At 47.0% G+C, this 23,571-nt stretch overlaps 1 protein-coding gene across 8 annotated transcripts; it reads right to left on the bottom strand.

Annotated features, from left to right (window-relative positions):
• Positions 1 to 7,902: 7,902 nt before the first annotated feature.
• LOC144143546 (uncharacterized) lies at positions 7,903 to 17,805 on the bottom strand. 8 transcript variants are annotated; one of them, XR_013317126.1, is made up of 5 exons: positions 17,592 to 17,805; positions 15,870 to 15,950; positions 14,757 to 15,252; positions 13,006 to 13,302; positions 7,911 to 8,106 (listed from the first exon to the last, which is right to left on the bottom strand). XR_013317126.1 is itself a non-coding variant. In XM_077675331.1 (4 exons), exons 1-3 carry the CDS (start codon positions 17,647 to 17,649, stop codon positions 13,016 to 13,018), a joined length of 426 nt encoding a protein of 141 aa, XP_077531457.1. In that variant the 5' UTR covers positions 17,650 to 17,805; the 3' UTR covers positions 7,903 to 8,106; positions 13,006 to 13,015. The 8 variants fall into 8 exon arrangements, 2 of the variants coding, with proteins under 2 accessions (XP_077531457.1, XP_077531467.1); XR_013317127.1 differs by having other exon boundaries at positions 13,006 to 13,299; XR_013317128.1 differs by having other exon boundaries at positions 7,919 to 8,106; positions 15,870 to 15,937.
• Between the last annotated feature and the right edge of the window lie 5,766 nt (positions 17,806 to 23,571).

Here is a 23,571-nt window from a genome sequence, read left to right as displayed (position 1 = left end):
TCAAGTGGCTCAACTCTAAGGCAAGTGACTTTTGACCTTTGACATCTGCTCGTTTTGTCGTCGCCTACCAGGGAAGCTGTTGAGTGGCATCGAATTGGTGCACATGTTGCTCGAGCAAGTGGTAAGCTCTTGTAAACCACGTTTTTCTGAGTGGTAGAAGGCCAAGGACAAGAAGGGGAGGTGTAGGAATACTTTTATTGGAAGGGAAAGCATAGGCCTATTCGGAGAGAGGTAGGGTGGAAGTGGGGTTCTGTGGCAGTTGAAGACAAGCTGGATTTGTGCCTACAATGATGTAGGCAACGTTAATAGTTATATTTTGAAACTTCGGATGTAGGTCTAGCCATACATTCTTCAATGTAAGCTAGATGCTGTTCAAATGATGAAACATTTGCCAGTGTGGGGAGCAAACTTGCAGCTCTTGACTGGCTTTTGCAAGACTGCCATTCGTAGTGAATCAAGGTAGGCATCATTACTGTGAGGGAATTGAGGGGTCATTTGTAGGGGGTGTGAATGTGCGACATTGTGAGAATTTGGGACAGAACCAAATGAGGTGGTGGAGATCGGGTTTGGTAGCGTGGAAACAGTGAGGAAAGGTGCTGATAGAGTGCGCACACAAGTGAAATGCACAAAGCAAGGTGAAATAACGATCAATACCTATACAAATGAACATTGGGAAATGAGTGCAATACCAGCCCAATGGAACACTGAAATAGTTATTCCGTAGCCATGCATGCAGGAAAGCCCACAAAGCTCCCCCCTTTCTCTAATGATGCATGTCGTCCAACAATACCTAGAAGCTAAAGACTTTTACCCTAGCACAATGCTCATCTGGGCACGTCTCATGACACCGTCTAGAAACTGAAAATGTCTTGGTGCACACTTCCCCGTACTCGGCCACCAGGGCCATCAGAAAGGAACGTTTGAGTTCACTCTACTTTGACAATGTGAGCCACGACCACTAACTGCATGTGGTGAATGGTGAACAAATGTTCCAGGCATTCCTCACGAATCAATCGGCGCCTGGAGGCATCGGGTCATTGTGAACACCTAAACCACAATGAAGCAAAGTTACTTGCTATGAACAGCCCTTCAAAACTTCAGAACATGACCAACAGAGGGACCACCCCGCAAGGAGTGGTGGCCCTCTCCCCGACGTTGCTGAATGTAGCCATGTTAAAACTCCGCCCCGAGCATAAAACCGCAAAACATGCACCCTCCCTCCAAAAATTGTGGCAGATAAGCACGCGACATGCGAGACGCACTCAGCAAGCTGCGGATGCCACGGCTGCGGCGGTTGATTCTGATTGCGTAAAAAATTACCTCCTTAAACTTCAAACCACATTTTATAACTGCATTTATGCTAATAACAATAATCAAAATTTCTCTTTGTAGGTAATCAAATGTTTCAGACGTCGGCAACAATGAAACTCCTCTCTTTCTTTTTAACATCATCATCATCATTTCTCCATTCTCCCCTTTCGGGACGCTCTGTCCGGCCAACAACAGATCGAGGTCGTGACGTCACAGTGGAAAGTCACGTGGCAAAGGCGTTTTCGTCACTTCCTGGGCCGTGGGCTGTTTTTACTTTTATCACAAAGCATGGAGGAAAGAAAAGCTTAGGAGAGGCCCTGACGTCACACCCAGCGCAGCCGGAAACGCCATTTCTGTAAGTCGAATGGCGGACCATTGGCCCTCCATGCCATTGGCGGACTCTTTTTGCCTCTCTCTCTCGGTGCACCTTCTCCGCCTCCTTCGTCCTGTATCGCCTCTCTTGTCGTCTGCATCTGCCAGCGCCGAGCCGGCGGAAATCAGCTGATAGGCAGGTAGAAGGCCGTTTTGCAGCGCGTGACCGTGAACCTAAACGCGCGGTTACACTGTTACACGTCTTCAGTGTGGCCGCAGCAGGTTTGCGAAGCGGCTCGCTCTAACAATGCCGCAATGCTCGGTGCCAGGCTGCAAGTCGCGATCGGTACCCAAGGAATTGGGCGTCACTTTCCACCGGTTAGTGCACCATTCCGCTGACAAGTATTGGTGTGCATTCATCCTTTGTTTGCAATCGCCGCCGTTTATAGGTTCCCAAGCGATGGAGAACGCCGCAAACAGTGGGCGAACGCCGTGCGGCTACCGGACTGGAAAGTGCCCAAGTTTGCGTTGCAGTTTCACTGGCAATCCCAGAGATGACTAGTCAATTAAACGGCCGTTCTATATATATAGGTAAGCAGTACTTCATGCAGATTTCAAGCTAAAAAATTGTGGAATGTTTTTACCGTTGTTGGCGTGCCTTTGATAGAATTTTTGCGAAGGAGGAGGAGGAGGAGCAGGAGGAGGAGGCAAAACGTTTTATTGAGTAAAAAAAAAAATGAGAGGGTGGGTGGCGTCAATAAACTTTTTTTCGCCAAGTTTCAACTTGTCTCAGTGTCAATAAATTCAAGGTGATATCAGTTGAAAACGTTCATACACTAACCTCGCAGTATGAAGCGTTGAAAAGCGAAATCCAGAGCGAGACCACAAAAAGATCCAGATTCCAGATCCAGAACTCTTCCAGTCAACAGACGGACACCTACTAAGGTAATAGGACGATGGAATTATATCAACTGGGAATCTACCTTGTAACAGTTGCAAAAGCACTGCCGCGCATTGCCGGCCTAGCAAACTATATATTGCAACGGCGATAACCAAAAAATTGAGTTGCGAATCGTTCGGTTGCAAGTCGCCTACGTACTGCACACCGTGTATCACTTCCCGAAAATCTACCAGACGGGTGTCCGCGCGCACGACGGGACCAGGGACGGCGCGTTCACGATATCTGCACTTCAATAGGCGCGTCGTGATCGCGACCGGAGCAATAGCTTGACGCGGTACAAGGTGCACTTGCAAGTAGAAATTAAATGACATATTCACATCGGCGCAGCTGCCGCAACTCGCAGCATCCTTTTCGAGTTCCGCAAGACCACAGCGCAGCAAAGCGAAGCAGCAATCTTCGCAATCGGACGACAAGGCAGGCGCTGCCTTTCCTCCATGACTGGCGAACGGCGGGCGGGCTGTTGCTAGGACGCCGTTGCTAACGCGACTTCCAATGGCCGCCGAAAACACGTGACTTCCTCCACACTTTTGCCGATGCGCGGGGATAGCTGGGGGCCTCTCCTAAGCTTTTTTTTCCTCCATGTCACAAAGGCATGCGGATAGCATCAAGAAGCCATGCACCGCGGTCAGAAGTTTCACCCAAGGCTTCAGCCAAAGCATGTGGAGGCGATTGCCAAAGGCACTGTGTGTGAGCTACGCTGGCTTCGCCGCTTTTTTTTATTGTTGTTATTGCGTCATTTTGCCCCTGGGAATTTGTTCTGTGCCCGAGTTGGTTTCTTTCCACGTAGATGATACCCGCGTGATACGTTGTCATGGCCGGTTACTTAAATCAAGTAAGTGTATCGTCGAAGTGTCCCTCGACATCGCGTTGTCTGTTTTTCTGAGCCAGTTCACGAATGAAGCCGTCACCTTGAGCCCTCGCCGGTGAAACGGCGACAACACGACGACACCGATCTTTTCCCTAACAATCGAGGACGAAGTGTGACACCACTAATTGTGCGCCCCCATATCCTACAAGAAAACAAGTCACGTTGCCGTCAGCAACAACATGCAGCAAAAGAGTTCACCAAGGGAGGATATGCCGTGCTGTGATGCAGCGAATTCAGTGATGTGGAAATGATTGTGTGCATTGGGGTGCCACGCTGGACGTACCACATTCGGCTTGTTATTGCGGCGACAGGTAAATGCGCAAACGAGACGTGGTCCAGCTCACCGTGTTCCGGTACATCTACGAATTCCACGGTGACAGAGAGAGAGAGAGAGAGAGAGAGAGAGAGAGAGAGAGAGAAAACCTTTAATGAAAGCTGAAGAGGTTAGTCCCACTAACGGAGAATTTGTTTTATGGTAAAGGCGAGATTAGCCATTGCACTTAGCTTGCTATCGCCCTTGATGTCTGCGCTCTTGATGGCTGAGTGCGATGCTTGCACGGGCAGAATTTTTTTGCAGGCAGCTGTATGATGCGGGCTTCCAAATACAAGTGCCTTACATACATGCTATTACATATTGCATGCATACTATTTTACATTGCCTAAATAGTGAAAAGAGCAACCTTTAAATCGTAAATCAGCGGGAAGCTGAAGGCATGTAAAGTTTGATAACTGCACGTCCCAGGCCTTATAGCTACAGCAAGTGGTGAGCCTGTCTTATATGCACCTCCTGCAGTTGTAACTGCCCTAATTGCACCCAGTGATCGTACAAGACGAGAATATTGACAGATAAGCCATTTGCAGTGTTGTGGTATTTTATTGACCCTCTGTTTTCTTAGAACACACCCAGCTCAGTATCATCACAAACTTAATCAGAGCAAAGCGAAGTTCATCCAGCTGTGAGTGGTCATAGCGCTGTGTTCTTATTTTTATGGCGAGCCTTCCCTGACCAGAACACCTTTTCCCATGGCTTTATACACCCATGACTACTATTTCCGATACCCACTTTGGGTTGCCCATAGAAGCAGCCATTCCACTGAGAGAAGGAAGAGTCACCTATGCAAGCCTTCCCCATCGAGATGTCAATAGTCACCTGTACTCATGCTATTGTCACTCCAATTGCCTTTGAAACTCTCAGCTGTGCATTATACTGTCAAAGCTGCAAATGCTCAATGCAAGAACACACATGTACACTAGCTCAATCAGCGCAGTAAAGCACTGGGACAGGAAGATGCTTTGAGTCTTCCAGCATATTCATGGTCACTATTCAATATTTCTATCTGGTGATTGCAAAGACACAGCCTGAATGCTTCTAACCACTTTGCCGACCCCATTTTCCCCTCACCATACCAGACTCGTTGCCAAATTACTGCCTCCAGGTCCTGCTTTCTTAAGACTAAAAAATCTCTGCCCTCAAAGTTGCCTCTGCATCTGCTCCCTGCCTTGTACTGTTTCCGAAAGGAGGAAGTTTCTCTCCAAAGGCTTCTAGTTGGAGTGGCCCTCACACTTTTTCAATCTGGACACATGTAATCCCCTGTCCACTGAAATCCATATGCATGAGTCACTAAGCTGTGAATTTTTAATGTCCTTGCACATTGATAGCAGGTATAGGTTCTGAAGAGTTGACTCTGTTGGTATGTTTTGGGGCAACACGTTACGTAAAATGGACTCAGCAAGCCTAAAAAGGCATTTTTAGGGCAACAAAAAGCCAATATAGACACGAATCTAAAAATAGGCCCTTATAGGCACTATCAACAGTTGATTAATTTAATTCCTGTAGTTCGTGCTTATATGTCGAACAAAGTTTACAGGGACTCCAGGAAAAAAATGGGAATTTTGCCTAAAGTTCCGATCTCTAGTTATACTTTGTACATCAGGGCATGAGCTGCGTCACAAATATTATTATGTGCCGGTGCATAACTGTTTTGTGTGCTGGAATTTGCTTTTTTTGCTGGTGTTCGCACGGTTTCTGTATATACACGATTGTACTTTACCAGTAATACTTAGTTGCACTTGTTCCTGTCATCCTTTGTATCTTGTCAAAATTTTGCCTGTATATATGCGAATGTATCTTACCAATAAATCCTAGTTGGAAGTAGCACTTGGTCATGTCATCCTTGTTTGTCTCATCCAAATTTTGCACTTTACACGTGTGAAGCCGCCCAAAAGTTCACGTCGGTCAGCTACATGAGAGATCAAGTACATCACCCACTAAAAGTCTGCATGGCTTCACCTAATAATTAGTCCGTAAGCTACAAGTGAGACTAACAATAGCCATCAAGAGTTAACATCTATGGAGAAAAAGCGAGTAGTATAATGCACAAAAGAAATTGGAAAAGATACGAGGCTGTTTGGGCAGAGCTTTTTATTGCAATTGAATTTCCTGGAAAAAAAGTCGGTGTTAGGTGCAACACGGCCTCAGAACACAAGTTTGCTTCAATGTTTGTTTCAGTGAAGTTTTTTCTGAGCTGACATCACAAGCACAGAGTTAGGTAACGGCACTGTAATCAAAACTATCATGCATGGTGGTGTGCCTCCTATACTCAATAAAGCGCAAAGGCTTTATTAGAAGAGAAAAACCACATGCAGTGCTCTTAGAGAAAGTAAATATCTTCATTCAGTGGCTTCTGCTTCACCTAATGGGAATGCACTGTCCCCTTATAACTGCTGAAGGTGGTGCAAAAACAATTCAGCTATTACCAACACACCCACTGAAAAGAAAGTGCTGGTGATCCCTTTTACATTCCTATGTCTGAGGTGTTTGCAGCACATTGTGGCAAATTTTAATTTTTGTCCCCAGTGCAAATTACAAAAGGCACAAATTGCGGCTCGTTGAACGTTATGTGGTGCTTTTGAATGGACTATGTATAAGGGGTGGGCGATTGATCGATCAACTTTCCGATTAATGCTTTAGTTGCGATTAATTTTTTAGTCTGTCGAAGTCATGTGAGCAAACCGAAACAGGAGTACCGCGTTGAAAGTGTGTGCATGCCGAGGACCATATTTGCGTTCAAATAACCTACGTGACGTTACAACGGAAAACAATGCAAGTATGCTCAGAGGTGATAACAATTAAAACTGTTGGGACGGAGAAGCATTTTATTATTATCATTGGTGTATGGATTCCATTAAATATTATTTTTGGTCATTTTTCTTTCAAAACCAACACTACCGATTAATTGATTAATTAACAGATTAAAGCTAATCGGATTAAAACGGTCAGACAGATTAATCGGATTAAAACTTTTAACCGACGCCCAGCCCTACAATGTATGCAACCTACATCTTGGCTTTGTTCAACGCTGTGTCTAAAAGTACGTCGGACGTACCCGCAGCATTTCTTAAAGATACGTCGGACGTACCCGCAAAATTTCTTAAAGATACGTCGGACGTACCCGCAAGATTTCTTAAAGATACGTCGGACGTACCCGCAAGATTTTTTAAAGATACTTCGGACGTATCCGCGAAACTTTGTGAAGTACGTCGGTGTATTCGGTTTCACTCGGCCCAAACATGCAGCGTACGTTCAGCGTTTTCTCGCGTCAACGTCGAGTCGACAGAAATGCATGGCGACGCGAGCTGATACTCGAGCGACGCCGATGTCTACGCTCGCCAGGATATCGGCGCCCATGAAACGCAAAAAGGGCTATTGTAAATCTAAAAGATATCTACACAAGACGATTCGAACTGCTTAGAGACATCTTGGCGAAGAAGTTAATTATAAAAGCCGTCCTGAAGAAGTCTTGTAGCTGTGCTAACGCGACGCTTATAGCCGTCTATCTGGGTGCTTGCAAGACATCTACAGGACTTCTTGTAGGATGTCTCAGCACCTTCTTGTGGACGTCTATACAACTTCTTTTCAAGGAGTTTTAAGACCTTTTCAAGAGGTTTCAGGAATTACGTTATCCACGTTTACTCAGGGGTTCCTTCGTGGCACCCACTAAATTCTTTCTCTGTACACACAGGCTAGCCTGAAATATCGCTACGAGCTGTCCCCACAACTGACGCACCCAGCAGCTGCTTTTGGAACACCGACTCGACTGCCCGCTGTTCTCTGAATAAATATCTTTGCTTAAACTGGCACGCAGTTTAAAAGATACTTAATCGGAGAAGGGCTGGTCATTGTTGAGTGTTCTGGAAGCAACCACAGGGTGTGCTAATTGTTGACAGCTGGCAGCAACATCCACAACTGGCCTGTGTGAACAGAGAAAGCATCAAGCGGGCAGCACAACTGAAGGTGATGTTAGCACAACATAAATAGGGGGTATTCGCATAAACTCTTAAGAATAGAGTTGCTTGATGCCAGCTAGGTCTCATTTTACATGTTTTGTGTCCTGTGTACAAAATGATAAAATCAACCTGTAATCTTTTGAAAACCAAGCTTTATTTGTAGTGCAACATTAGGTATATGCATTAAAGTAGAAGGAATTACAGGAGAAAGCTCTCACAAAGAAAAAGGTAACCGTCAACCCGCTATATACTTGTAAACAGGGATGATAGCTTCATGTGGCAGTCATCAGCAGTCTGGCTTGTTCCCATGAAGCTGAGTGTCCTTGCTTCTTGCCTCCAGCCGTGTTGCCCCGTGCCAGCAGGATGCCTGGGTAGAACACAAGGCACTGTGTCACTTACAATGTGTACCAGTAGTGAGCAGTGAAAGGTATCAAACAGACAGCTACTTATTAAATTTCGTTGATGCGAAAGCAAGCTAGACAAATGGTTCGTTGGGGCGAGGACTGTGTTGCACTGACTTCTCTGGCTAACTGATGGGGAATTGGAAATTTTTCGTCGAAACGGAAATTTCGTTGAAGCGGAGTTCGTTGTAGTGGGGTTCGACTGTATTATTGATGGGTATAGGTGCCAGAAAGCAAGTATAAGAATTAAGGCTGCAGTAATTTTTATCCTTTACCAAAATGAATGAATTTCCAGGAAGGCAGAAAGGAATGTGCACCAGCAGCTGTAAATTGTCACACCTAGGGATGGACACCAGTATGTCCACTCGTGTGGGGAGTGGGGGAGGGCATGACAGGCAGATAGAAAGGAGACAAAGGCACGAGGGGGTATTATGTTTTACGCGCCGACGCTACACAGGCGATGAGGTGCGCCATAGTGGAGTGCCCCAGATTAACATTTTGACCACCTGCACGGGATCTCGAGCACAAGGGCGTTTTTGCTTTCGACCTCCATCAGAAAAGCAGCCGCCACAATTGAGAAGCGAACCTGCGACCTCAGGCTGAACGCCTTAGCCACTGACGGCGGGTTGTAGGGTATTAAAAGGACACCGAAGTGAATTTGTCAAGCTCCTGTCTTTTTTGTTTGAACTGCGTATAATGGCTCAAATAAACACACTTTTCATCGTTTATCCTGTCGATAAGGCGGTATTTATTTTATGAGGCCTGAAAGGGGAAAAACTGCCATGCGCGGTCTTAGGCAGCCACAGCAACTAAAGCAGTGACGTTCATACAAGTTACTACGTAATTGGACAATGTCCAAGATTAGAATTCAAACCAGTTTGTTTCGGTTCTGTAAAATACCGTATTTACTCGCATAATTTGCACACCCTTAAGTTTTGCTAGGTTTACAGAAACGACAAAGTTTTGCCAGATTTACAGAAACAGCGCCAAAATTGTGAATTTAGTATAGAAAATACCGCCCAAAAACAAATAAACCACTTAGTGCTATGGGATTTGAGCTTGCGAATTGCATAACAATATACCTAGTGCTCCAGATCACTCCGCCATAAGCCAGTGTTGGCAAGGGCATAAGTATAATGTATATAATGTATACCCAGTTCACATTTTTATCTAGGTTCGGCATTTCAAGCTGCCCAGACGACTATTTCTTAAATAGCGCTTCTGCAGTAAGCATCCCTCAAATTTTCACAAATACCTCACCTTTAGTGACTGCATTCCTTTAGCAGAAAAGCGTTCATAGATGTGTGATCATGCTGGTGACTGCTGTGCTAGTTCACCCAGCACAAAAAAGCGCTTCATGCACCCTGATTTTTCCCGGTGTGGTAAGTTTCAGTTGACCTTATTTTCTTAGTACCTATATTAAGTAGAATAGAATGCAAGCTTGGGCTAGTTGGTACATTCCGAAAAAGAAAACTGCGATTAAAACGAGGACACAAGAGAAGACGACTAGACACACAGGGCGCAGACTAGCAAGTGATTTTTTATTTGAGTGAAAAACACATCATGAAGAAAACTGCGATCTACACATGTGCGATAACCTAGGGCACAGGACTAAGATGAACAACCAAATCACACCCAAAAGTCCAGTCACGAAACGCAATCTTCGCCTTTTTTTCAGAATCGCGTACTGCAAAAATCTCCCTCCTGCGCGCACCCCTGTAATGCTTTGTAAATTCGCGTGCTTCGAGGCGTGGCGCACAGCCTTTGCAGTTCTTTACAGTGGGTGGCCAGGTTGCTGCCAGTAAAAGTGTGGAGGCTGTCGGCGTGTACCCTCAGTCGATCATTAATGCATCGGCCCGTTTAGCCAATGTGCGATCATCCACTGGACAAGGGGGTTTTGTAGACGACGCATGCTTGACAGTTAACAAAGCGCTTCTCGTGTCTTTTCCGGCACCCCGCATGTCTATTTTCTTCAGAGTTTACACGCTTACACAACTTGTGTAGCTTGTTAGGTGCCGAAAAAACAACACGAACCCCCACCGTTTCCTTAGCTTTCTTGATCCTGTACCCAACATTGTGGACGTAAGGCAATCTTGTCGCCCTTGCCCCGTTCACACGTCGTCTTCTTGGTGCGTGACTCGACAAGAAGCTTCTTGCCAACTGCCAAGATAAGGTCGCAAGGAAACCCTTCTTCCTTCAGTCGCTCCACCTGTGAACAGAAACTCGCCTCAGCTTGGTGTGTGCACGAGCGTTGCAGCGCATTCCCGAGAGCTGACGTGAAGTGAAGCAGTCCTTTTTGGAATGAGGGGAATAGATCCAACACACATGGTCACAGTTCACCTTGGGCTCCATATCCAAAAACTGCATCAATCCCCCGACCGGTGCTTCTATTGTTTACGAAAAGACATTGAGGGTGGAGCGAAAGAGTTCAAAACACTTCTTCAACTTGATGTGTAGTGCCCTCTGAATTGAGCTGCTACAGCACTAGGAAGTCGTCAACGAAGCGGAAAATCTTAATGACGTTAGTGCAGAGCAACAGAAGCAACTGAGGAAGTTGTCGAAACGTGCGAGTAGGAGGTGACTGAATATTGGGGCAAGACACGACCCTATACATACGCCGTCCTTAGGAACATAGGAACGATTACACACCCCTTGAATTGGCTCAGCTGGTTGGGCCGCTGGCACCGTCGCAGAGTCACAACCGCCGGTTGTGCCAAATCCTTCGGGCCTCCGTATGAAAGATTCGGCACAACCGGCGGTTGTGACTCTGCGACGGTGCCAGCAGCCCAACCAGCTGAGCCAATTCAAGGGGTGTGTAATCGTTCCTATGTTCCTAAGGACGGCGTATGTATAGGGTCGTGTCTTGCCCCAATATTCAGTCACCTCCTACTCGCACGTTTCAACAACTTCATCAGTTGCTTCCGTTGCTCCGCACTAACGTCATTAAGATTTTCCGCTTCGTTGACGACTTCCTAGTGCTGTAGCAGCTCAATCCAGAGGGCACTACACATCAAGTTGAAGAAGTGTTTTGAACTCTTTCGCTCCACCCTCAATGTCTTTTCGTAAACAATAGAAACACCGGTCGGGGGATTGATGCAGTTTTTGGATATGGAGCCCAAGGTGAACTGTGACCATGTGTGTTGGATCTATTCCCCTCATTCCAAAAAGGACTGCTTCACTTCACGTCAGCTCTCGGGAATGCGCTGCAGCGCTCGTGCACACACCAAGCTGAGGCGAGTTTCTGTTCACAGGCGGAGCAACTGAAGGAAGCAGGGTTTCCTTGTGACCTTATCTTGGCAGTTGGCAAGAAGCTTCTTGTCGAGTCACGCCCCAAGAAGACGAGGTGCGAACGGGACAAGGGCAACAAGATGGCCGTTTTATCTTACGTCCACAATGTTGGGTACAGGATCAAGAAAGCTAAGGAAACGGTGGGGGTTCGTGTTGTTTTTTCGGCACCTAACAAGCTACACAAGTTGTGTAAGCGTGTAAACTCTGAAGAAAATAGACATGCGGGGTGCCGGAAAAGACACGAGAAGCGCTTTGTTAACTCTTCTTGAACGCGCGGTTTTAAAACTTAGACAAGGGAAGAGCACACAAGGACGGGACTCGCGCTTTGCCCCGTCCTTGTGTGCTCTTCCCTTGTCTAAGTTTTAGAACAGCGCGGTTTAAGAAGATGTATAACCAACTAGCCCCCGTTTTAGCCTTGCTTTTTTAACTGTCAAGCTGCGTCGTCTACGAAACACCCTTGTCTTGTGGGTGATCGTACATTGGCCAAATGGGCCGATGCATTAATGATCTACTGAGGGCACACGCCGACAGCCTCCGCACTTTTACCGACAGCAACCTGGCCACCAACTGTAAAGACTGCAAAGGCCGTGCGCCACGCCTCAAAGCATGCAAAGTGACAAAGCGTTACAGGGGTGTGTGCAGCAAGGAGATTTTTGAAGCGTACGCGATTCTGAAAATCAAGGCGAAGATTGCGTCAGTTCACCATCAGTGTCCCTACTAAGCACCGAGATCGCGTATCATAACGGGACTCTTGGGGGTGATTTTTAGTGTCCTTGGACTACCCCGGCCCTCACCTTGTTTGTTTATGTGCGAAGCGATTGCAGATGCCTAGTGTAGGGTTCTTTGCCCCCCGTGTTGCGCTCAGTCTTTTGGCTGTGGTTTTGGTTGTTTACCTTTGTTCTGTGCCCTAGGTTACCGCAGTTTCCTTCATGATGTGTTTTTCACTAAAATAAAAAATCACTTGCTAGTCTGCACCCTATGTGTCTATTTGTCTTCTCTTGTGTCCTTGTTTTATGTGCAGTTTTCTTTTTTGTACATTTATTAACTTTGATAAAGCTTCTCCCACCTTCAATTGGCCTTTGATTTTTTTCACTAGCGTACCAGTCAGCGGAGCGTCGCATGTGTGGAGTGAGTTAAAACAGAATACAGTCTACAAACTAACAAACTAAAGGCAGATATTTCCAGGCACAAACGGGCCATGGCTAAGTTTCAACTGAGCAAACAAATTAAGACGACCCGCTGGTGGCCAGAAGACTATCCGCTGGACCGACTGACTCTGTCGGAGGGTCGGCGAGCCGCACAGTAGTGCAGCCCAACCATCTCGTTTTGATGTCACACAAAATGTCAGGAAATCAGCAAGAAGGATGCGGAGGAAGGCCGCATTTTTGAATTGATTATTTCTATCGAATAAATTCACGTAAATGCCGCGAGTGGTGAAAATATGGCCTAGAGACTCGAGACTACAATTCGCACTAGTATTCCTGCAATATTTACAAATCACTTCAGTGACGCTTAAAAAGGGGTATTAAAAAAGACGCACACACACATGCACAAGAGAAGATAACAATCAAACAAACCCTCAGTTCCTCAATGTTGTTCCAAATCAACCGGGCTGGGAGGCGAGGCGTGGGGATGACTCCTGAGGCATCCAGGTAGGAGCCCAGGACCTTGTGGACTTTGTCCCGCTCCCTGGCACAGCCCGGCAGCAACAGCAGCTGGTCCAGCAGCCGAAGATTCCGCCGTGCGACCAGCAGCTCGCCTCCCTGTTATTAAATCTGGCCACTCTCCATGGCCAGCAGGCAGGGCTGTCAGCCACCTCCAGGTGGTGTTTCTCTGCTTGGAACCCACATGGGGCACAGGACGGCTGAGAGCTGCTGGAAGGGGAGGAAAACGACTAAGAGGAGCCCCAAAAGCAGCATCCTGGGCACACAGAAATGTTTAAACAAGTAAAATGCCTTCGGTACAGACGAGTTTCTGCCGCACAGACGTCTTTTAGCAGTGACTATGAAATGCCTCAGGACAAGCACCAAAAGAGTTCATGCGATGTGTACATACACCACATTAGCCAACAGATCATGAAGGAACTTGACTTTCATTTAAAAAACGACTATCAGGGTAGCATTCAATTCGGTAGGCTACAGAACTTTTCATGAAACCAGAATGAACGAAACACAGTCACTTAGTGGACAGTTTGATGTACACGAAAACAACATCCTGAAGCTAAAACGACTACATGGCAATAAAACACAATATGACTAGATTCCCTGAAAACACCTTTGAGCTTGTTTAAGTAAGCAGAAAATGTAACGAAACAAAACAGACACTTGTGCTAAACCCACGTTTCTCTGGTTAAGTATGCATGAAAGTAGAACTATCGTGACAGGTCCAAAGTTGTTTTTTGTGCCATTTTGTCCAGTGCTGCCACCATTCTAGCTTTACCCTCAGGTAAAAGAGACTGCCCACTTTCGACATACCTGAAGCTCTTGGACTTTATGTCGAGGCTAATTAGATGCTCCGTATTTGCCACCATGTTATTTTTGTGGTCTCCATTTCTTGCTGGAGCCTGTCTCGGGCATCATGACTAGGACCAGCCTTGGCTGGGTCAAGACACCACTGCTTAGCTGCCTGAGCTTTTCAGCCGCAATGCGCTCTTGGCAGTCTTTGCTCGATGTTTGTACTGCTCTCAAAACCTCTGGTGTCACATTGAAGCGACTTGCATCTCCGTCAAAGCGCTTGAAGAACGAAACAATGTGCCTGATGCCATGAACAGTTTGTATCGCACACTGAGCCCTTTCATTAAGGTGCCGGCAGTTCTTATTGAAGCCCATTTCCCCAACCGCTTTTCTATGTGGAATGCACAGCAATGCCTTCACTAGCCAAGCCAAGAGAGGGAATTTGGTTTTGTTGTTAGCCTCCTTCTCAAAACTCTGCTGCCAATACTCGTTAATTCGTGTAGACGGATCTGATCAACATGTTCAAGCTGGACGAGCATGTATTCATCCATCAAAGTCAATTCATCGGTTAGATCACTTGCAGCACCCTAAAATGAGCTCTAGAGGACTTTTCTTTCCTCAGCTGTGGGCTTAAGAAGCGCAGGCTCTGCAAAATGAAAGGCAGTTGTTGAAAGACAGTCGTGCAGAAGGCACTCAGCACATTTTATGTAAAAACTTCCTTCCACTTCATTTTACGTAAAAGATGCCTTCAACGCCCGTGGCGTAAAGGACTCCTCCCACCAGAGCCAACACATTGCGGAAACCCGGCGAAACGAAGCTTCGGCACAAGATTGGCGCAGATTGCTTGAAATGAAGAAGGATGTAGCAGGATTTACCTTTCGGCACGGTTCGGCGCAGATATCACATCACTGGTTCGTTGCCCTTGAGCTCCCTGTGTCTGGGCTCCCACTGCGGCCGCAGCCAGGCGCCCCGATACAGCACTCCATGCACCACGAGTGAGCACAAGTCACCCTCCGGATGCGCAGCAGGGCCACCCGGGAGTAGCATTGCAGGGCACAGCGCTGGGGTCAGGTCCAGGCTGACACCCACCAGCTCGGCTGTGGCTCAGGATACAGCACACTACAGCAGCACCTGTCGGGTGACCACCCCTAGCATGGCGCCTGCTGAGGCCGAGCCCTGTCGCTGCCGCACAGAGCCGCCCGAATAGGCCAGGGTGTGGCCCTTCAGGTCATCTTGGACGATGGCCCAGGCCAGCTGAGCTGCCCACAGTGGGGCCGTCCGTTGTTTGCTGCGCTTGCCCAGGATTTCCAGTTGCACCTCGGCCACCAGAGCAGGAGACCAACCAGGGCCCTCCCATCCAGAGGCCACCACCTGGGACATTTTCTGATTACTGGACCAATAGGTGCAAATAGCAGTTTGGAAGGGGAAAACACGCATTTACCTTAGGAAATAGGATATAACGGTGTGATAAACATTGCTAAGCCACAAGTGACAAAGCTCTGAGGTTTGCAAGCCCGTCGAATTGCCCTGCAGCTGGCTAAACAGCAACCACTTGATCTCCCAGGTACGACGCTGAAATTGAAGCCTTTGTCATCTCCTGCCCTAACATCATTTTGACGCCACTTTAAGCCACTCTAGAGTACATATAACAACCTAGGACAACCCAATGAACGTAGTTATAAATATTCCTAGGTGAAACCTGAAGACAAGAAAACTAGACACAAGGGCAGCTCTATGCAAAGCGGTAACATGAAGGGCAGTGAGCACAAATTGCACAGCTTCTCTCTCATTTAGTGCACACAAATTGCACACCACATCCTGCCAAAACCTGATGCACCCAGCATAACCGGTTAATTGCACTGTAAACACATCATGGGTCTGCAAGGAAAATTCCAATTGCAACATCAGCTATACAGAAAAAGTGGTTACCTTCTGTAAATGAGAAACATCCTAATTGACCCTGTGCAAGCGCGGCTTGGCCTACTCACACATGGACAGGTTGATCAGCGACACCTCCTTGGCAGCTTTGTTGACATCCAGGGCTTGAAAAGGCGCCCTGAACGCACCGACTAGATGCCGGCAAAAATGCGAGATAATAAAGTGTACACAACTAAAGCACTGAAAATTAAAGCAGTTTGAAAACTTAAGGTAAGCAAAACTTATCTCGAGGTAAACAAGAATGCAGAGGGGTTTTACTACTCTAATATGAAAATATCCTACTGCACAAGGACAAAAAAGAAGTCAAAAGCTCATTCACCGGCCTTTGCCTGTGAATGAGCTTATCTTGTTCAAAAATCTCAAACCTGCTACAGTGAAAGGCTTGGAATGAATAAAACTCTAGGGCAGTGCCTTGAACATGCACACAATATTTTGGGAAGGTCTGGTACTATTCATAACTCAAATGTGAGTTAGCAGAAGAAAACTAAAATATGTCAGACACTAGCAATACCATTGCAAACTTTCTCCATAAACACATGTTTGCAGCTAGATAATATGCCATTCTCCTTTTGTCATACTGTTTTATGTGACAGGAGACAACTTAAATGGAACAAGTAGTAAGGCAAATGTGCAGTCTATTAGCTTCATTATTTAGCTCAGACAGAAATTTACTAAATATGCCCATCATGTATATCTCAAGACAACTGATCACATCAACAATAAATGCAGCATGGAGATATGGTAACGGTCAGTGGCAATGCAAATTGTCTTAAATTGGCCCCACTCCAGCTTTATTTTTGGTCCAGATTACAAAATCGCATGACATGCATTTCATACGGGTTTTTGGAAACAGATGGTGTATTAACTCCAACAATTTGTGTTCAGAATAACGACAATTCCTCCGTCATTTCCATTGTTTTCTTTGGAGTTATGAGTAGGATTATTGTATTGTTGAGTTTTAGTTTGCGGACGCACCATAATGCGCAACAACTGTCTAGTATTTGTAATGTCCATACGCTAAACTGTGCTCTTAAACGCACTGACCTATGAGGATTTTATCGCATCAAAGGGACCTTCCAAACGATTTCTGATTCGGTCTCTGTAGTCACATGCGTTATCTACTGGCTATTTTCCGGAATCTGTGAGAAACATTGCGTACATGCGGACTTACTACAAACTTCTTGCTTTTTTTTTTTGTTAGTGTCATCTTGGTAGCAGTGACAACAGACAATGAGTGGAGCCTGGAAGAAACTACAACTCTGTCTGGTCAACGTGTTCTCAGACGCTTTCTTTTACTATTATTTCTTCTCGGCCAGTGCGTCATATATAATCTGAGAATGTGAGCGAAAAACAAGAAAAACGGGGTTACAGCATGAAAGGCGCCAACTATAAAAAAAAAAGTACAGTTGCTCCCCCCCCCCCCCCATTTTGCCTTAATAGGGTATTTACATTGCACTCCATCGTTGTGCTGTGACATCACCGAAATTTATGAAAGTTTTGTGCATCACTAGTCCATAAAGGCTCAGCGCGAGCTCGGCTGATAGCCTGTGCATTCGTTGTACTGCTTGTACCATTTCAACAGTTTTCTTTAACGAGAAAGGTAATGCCAAAAGTTTGCAAGCCCAAGCGTGTACTTCTTCACAAATTGGGGTGCTGGGCACCGGCGTGTGCTGCGCACAGAATTCGCCAAACTACGGTACTGTGCAGTGATAGCTCATTAACGACGACCGCAAGAAACTCTGCTACTACTTATCACGCTAGTAGCTACTCACCTTTGTTCGTGCCGAGTCGTTTCCGGACGCTTGGGGAACCGTGGCAGTCTTCACGCATACAAAGGCTTGAGCAAGGTATTTTGGAGATGCATTTAAAACACCATTTACCTATTTACTCTCTCAAAAGCATTTTTTTTTTTTTTTTTGCGCAAACAACCTTACAAACGCAAGAGCAACTCTTAGGAACGACAAACGCGACCAACGGTTGTTGTGTTTGAAATTTGAATTGAAGCGACAGAGGAACCCCTGGTGGCGCTGAAAAGCTGAAAACTACTACCACAAATGCATAAACTAAAAAGTAAAATATTTTCGCTTAATAAAAAGCAAAAAACGTTTTATAAGCCAAGTTTTTTTAAATGCAACAAATTACTTCTTTATTGCAATGTTTAACGGCTTTTTATCTTTTTTTTTGAGTGAGCACTCAGCGCGCGCTTTTTGAAGTTTGCAGCGGTTCGGTTCAATTGGAGTTGCGCCTGTCAAAATGCTTCTTTAAGTCTTCGGTACTTTGCCCATGCGTTATCGGGCACTCTGCCTATCTTCGGCACCGTGTGGAGCAAGGAAGCAACGAGTTATTTTCCAGAAAGGTGGAATAGGGTCGTCTGCTTCGCTGAACGCTAGCGAGCCTTTTTGGTAGAAAATAACTTTCGCTATCCCAAATGTTCCCAGTTGGGTGCATAGCTGTTCATTTTTTTAGCTCCGGAAGATGCTGCTTGATGTGTGCATTGTGAACGCCAGCCTAGGCCATAATCACTAGCTAATCACTAGCGCCACCTTCAGGGCTATTACGCCGACGCAGCACAGCTCCAGCCCAAGCGAGGTCTGGGACGCGCTCGTTAGTGCGCGTGGTCATTTCTCTATGGCGTGGTTCAACCGGTTCAACTCCACAGTTGCACAAAACATTGCAGCATGCGTTGCAGTCCGATTCGCCTCGCCATGCCTCTTCAATGCTCCAGCCTTCACGCCAGCCCTCACATCTTGCGCAGTCGATGCCCGAGCCTATGTGCAACCACGCAGCCACGCAAGTACGCCAACGCTGTAACTAAGCCGGCCTTCGCCGTTGGACCAGTGCGCCATTTTGTCTTCCTCGCCCAAGCGTTTTGCACCGTTCACTCGCTTGCCTCCTTGTGCGCGTCTGCGCTTGCTTGCTGGCGGACGCTCCAGCAAGATTGTGTTTTGTGTGTGACCGCCTGCGTGTATCCGGCTCGGCGGCATATCATGCCGGGCATTGTGTGGGAGCGGCTCGTCTCAGTGACAATGTCGCGCCTATTCATCGACCTCATACGGAAAGAATTGGCACGGCGACAGCTGGACACTGCCGGTTTCAAAGAAGAGATAATTCGGCGACTGGAAGCCGACATTCGGCAGCAGCATGAAGCTAGCCCCCCGGTTGAACCGAAGGCTTCTGCCTCGTCCGCCGCGGTGCCTTTGACGCTAGACCCAGCCACGGTACTAAACCTTGCCAGACACAGTGCCAAAGACTGCCTGCAACATGATCCGTTGCCTTTGCCAGAGCAGCCGCCATTCCAAGTGTTAGTAGCCCAAACATTGCCCTCACGAAGTGCCCCTGTCGCATGACACCGTCGCATCCGACGCGGTGTTCGCGCGCCATCATCCCAATATTCCATCGTCCCGCTTCGCAGCCAGCCCACTCCCAGCCAGCACGCAGTTATAAAAGGTACATTGGCCGAACACAGAGCTGTTTTTGCTTGCCACGGCGATGATCTTGACCATATTGTTATGTCGGCCGGACGGTGCGGCCGAACGGATGCACCACACCACACATCGTAGCCCAGACGAACGGAAGTCTTTATTGAAGGATGTCTGTCCTATATATATACATACTATAACGAGTGTGGCGCCACATCTTGGCGTCTACAGATAATCGCAGATGAGTGGCGGCACCTGGTGCTATTGCACAACACTACACATATCATTGATATGAAGCTCCGTGTTTACCTGCTAGCGTGTTGCCCTACAGTCGGCGCTCATACCGGTACGATGGAGAAGGCAAGCAGTTCCTGAAAACTCAGGGGCCCTAATGAACCATGGCTTTAAAGGAGAATGTAATGAGCTACAATCAAAGCCATCATCCGTGCCTTGCTCATCGCAGCCAAGCAGCCGCTAACTCTACAGCTTCTGTGCGAATTCAAAACGAGTAAAGGCCAGGAGCTTCCATTCAAACAGTACGGCGTCTGTGGCCCCTCCGCTTCCTTCTGAGCCTCCCGGATGCCGTATGCTCGACATGGGTGGGTGGCGAAACCAAGTTCTGTCAGGCCAGTTCTCACAAAGGAAGTCAAGCACATACAGAATTCCTTCAACAGCCAGAAAGAGGTCATACCGTCGGTGAACCACCTGCCAACTACTTTCAGCCCAGCCAACAGCAAGCCCAGCATGTCGAAAACTTTGTCCATGGACAGAAAAAGGGAAGAACGCTCGTGAGCCAGCCACCTACAGGTTCCAAGCCCGTCAACAGCGCCAACCAGGCGCGAGCTGTGCAGCAGCCAACGCCCAACTCGAGCCATCTGTGGTACCATAAGAGATTAAGGACAACTTGTGCCGCTCCTGGCTGACCACTTCGTGAGTGGCATCGATGTACTTCAGCTGGACAAAAGCCCATGCCTGAAAGTTTTTGCAGCAGCACCGACCATTCAGCATTTGGCTGCAAGACGAGCAAGGACTTCCTGCGTAGCAATTGTGGCATACTGTGTGCCACATGCAGCTCCATGAGACTGTTTGAGAGGGTGTCGGCAACCTCCTGTCCAAGGACAACGGGCACGCCTTTCACGAACCTCGAAGCCAAGGCTAAGGCCCTTACCATGCTTCAGTGTGCATGAAACTGCCAGTGCAAGGAAGCAGGACAGTGTAGACTCACCTCTGCAGTCAGTACAGCCACAGCTTAAACGGTACAATGCGCTTATTGGCTGTCTAGCCACCTAGATGACTTGGTGCACGAGTGAAGCGTGCGGCAGTGTTTCCCCCGCGTGTATGAGTGTTGTGCCTGTTGTGGACAATGTGCGGATATTACTGTCCACGAGACGTGGTCAACCAAACTGGTGGGGCGGGGTGCGAGCAGCCAACCACATGTGCTGTAGTCATTGGGGGATCACTAGCGTCACCTTCAGTGCCATCACGCCACGCAGCTCCAGGCCCATTCGAGGTCTGGGATATGCTTGCTTGTTTGTGCTTCATTTGTGCCCGCCTCCGGTGTGGTCAATCGTGTTGTATAATGCACAAATAAATGCGTTCCTTTAAATAACTCCCATTCGCCTCGCCATGCTACCTGAATGCCCCAGCCTCCACGCCCAGCCCTCGCAGTACCGCATACGGTGCAATTCATGAATTGCGAGGAGGACCAGAGATAGCGCAAATAAAAGTAATGTGGTTTTAGCAGCACAATATTTACAACAATCGAGGCCTAAACCTAAAAAATAGCCGCAGTGATTTCATTGAATCGGCAGATTTGAAGATCCACGGTGGGTAAAATGGATCACAAAAAGAATCTGGCTTGGATGTTTTTAAAAAAAGCATAGTAGAGATAAAAAATGGAGGTGATTTCTTGCTGAATGGATGTCGGGATTTTTTACTATAGAAGTGTAGAGCATGTGTGTGCTTAAATTTTTTTTTGAGATGGGGCGTGTTCAGACGTATTTAAGCGCAAATGTCAAGGAAAGCATTTCTAGTAAATTTATCATGAGTGGTTTTCAAAGTGTCAAGACGCGTAACAAACAAATAGGCTCGGGTAACACTTCTTTACCATGTCTCCAGATAAACCTCTCTCAAGCGACGTTTTTAAAACCTCTTGGTGTAGCATATGCTTGTGTTGTTCTCAGCAAGACATCTTTTACACGTTTACAAATAAACTTCTCGAAACTGCTAGTGGTAAACGTTTGCAAGATGTCTTCACGTAGAGGTAGACGATTGTAGCTGTTTCAAGACGTCTTCAAGACAACTTGTGTTTCACGTCGACGCAGCGCGAGAGAGCATCGGAAAGCGAGCGGCAGCGTCCGTCTTCGCGTGGTTTGAGGTCGTTCCTTTCAGCAGAAAACAATGAATTTCTTTTTAACTTACGGTAATCGGTTGCCTTGAGACAAATTGCAAGCTATTTCTGGTCGCAAGCGCGCATCCATTTGTGGCTTGTTCGGCTTTCATCGGGGAGATCGGGGATCTGCGATAGCTTTGTGTGAGTTAAATGAGGGAGCTCTGGTTACATCGCATCCAGTATTAGCATAATTTGGCTTGTCAGCAAGATCGGTGCGTGACGAGCAAGCGTTATCAACGCCAGAATTCTGGCGCATTCCATTCCATTCGTAGCTCCCGTGGCGTGCGCAGGGTAGACCGGGGATGTGCGATAGCTTTTTTTGACTCAAATAAGGGACCTGTGGTTACATTGCTTGTAGTACTAGCATTATTGTCCTCGGCTTCAAGATCGGTGCGCAAGAAGCAAGCGTTACCACTGCTCAAATCTCAAATACGACAAAAAAAAAAAAAAAAAGCACACACAACACTATTCGTGGGCAGCCTCAGTTGGTATATCGAATTCTACAAGGCTCCTCGTCTCTTCGCGTTGTCGAGCGGTTGAGAGCCGGCTTTCTGTTTTGAAAGTCTGTGGTTCGAATCCTGGCACAACCCCTTTTTTTTTTTTTCGCTGTGTCTAAAGGTACGTCGGACGTACTCGCAGCATTTCTTAAAGATACGTCGGACGTACCCGCAAAATTTCTTAAAGATACGTCGGACGTACCCGCAAGATTTCTTAAAGATACGTCGGACGTACCCGCAAGATTTTTTAAAGATACTTCGGACGTATCCGCGAAACTTTGTGAAGTACGTCGGTGTATTCGGTTTCACTCGGCCCAAACATGCAGCGTACGTTCAGCGTTTTTACGTCCGACGTATCTTTAAGAAATGCTGCGGGTACGTCCGACGTACCTTTAGACACAGCGAAAAAAAAAAAGCACACACAACACTATTCGTGGGCAGCCTCAGTTGGTATATCGAATTCTACAAGGCTCCTCGTCTCCTCGCGTGGTCGAGCGGTTGAGAGCCGGCTTTCTGTTTTGAAAGTCTGTGGTTCGAATCCTGGCACAACCCCCCCTTTTTTTTTTTTTGCGGCGATGGTTTGATCAGTTGTTTTTTACAGGGTACAAACAGGGTGCCAGAGTACCTTGCCTTTCAACCAACAAATGACGTTCGACGGTAACCTCAGTATCAAGGCAGCGCTGAAATTTGTTTTGCTTACAATTTGAATTCACGAACGTGCAGTTGGTACGCAACATAAAGGTTAAATCAAGTAGCAAGTGAAGCAGTTGTTCGAGGTGCGTCTTCGTTTATCATTCTATCTTATTTTGTTCTGATTTGACCGTGATGACTCGAGATACATTTCGTAGCATTTCAATATTTGCCCGCCAACATACTCAGCAATAAATAAAGACGCCAAGTGATTTTTTTTTTTTTTTGCTAAAGCTAAAGTCTTGATAATTGCAGTTCAAGAAGTGACAATAACTGTTCATAAACGACTTCAACAGGATGGCATACGTGTCCAGCAGCGCCCGCCGACGCAGCCACTGGCGCGCGACTTCGCCGGCCTCCTGCGGGCCCGCGCGTTGACGCCGAACGACGCCGACGCTCGCGCGACGCATGATTTCGCGTCCATGTGGTTAGGGCTTTAAACAGAAACATATAAGGGGGAAAAAAGAAAGATACGCGCGTGCACATGATTTTGTTTCCCTCTTGAGAGAACCCGTAGCGGTCCGCATTCGATCTCTGACCTCAGCGAAGGCTCTAACCGCCCCTTCAAATAAGGTCCAACTAGAGAACACGAGGGAAAAAAATACATTTTGCGTCAGGTTAGGCATCATATTCTTGGCTGATATACAGCAAACGCGTGATGGTTTTGCCGTCGATGGTTCGAGATAACCACGCTAGTTTCGAGCAACGCCGCTTTCGAGCCACTCTGGGCCCTGTACGTCCGACGTATCTTTAA

The sequence above is a fragment of the Haemaphysalis longicornis genome, unplaced genomic scaffold (assembly GCF_048455015.1).
Source record: "Haemaphysalis longicornis isolate Haplotype H1 unplaced genomic scaffold, Haemaphysalis longicornis Haplotype H1 scaffold_1, whole genome shotgun sequence".
NCBI lineage: Eukaryota > Metazoa > Arthropoda > Arachnida > Ixodida > Ixodidae > Haemaphysalis > Haemaphysalis longicornis.
This window is presented reverse-complemented; position numbering and strand designations above follow the sequence as displayed.

Excerpts from the sequence above, each read along its gene's own strand:
- LOC144143546 (XM_077675331.1), bottom strand. The coding sequence starts at position 17,649 with ATGCGTGAAGACTGCCACGGTTCCCCAAGCGTCCGGAAACGACTCGGC. Across the intron at positions 15,951-17,591 it reads ACGACTCGGCACGAACAAAG|TCGGTGCGTTCAGGGCGCCT; the intron begins GTGAGTAGCTAC and ends GCCGGCATCTAG. Across the intron at positions 13,303-15,869 it reads GCTGATCAACCTGTCCATGT|CAGCTCTCAGCCGTCCTGTG; the intron begins GTGAGTAGGCCA and ends CTCCCCTTCCAG.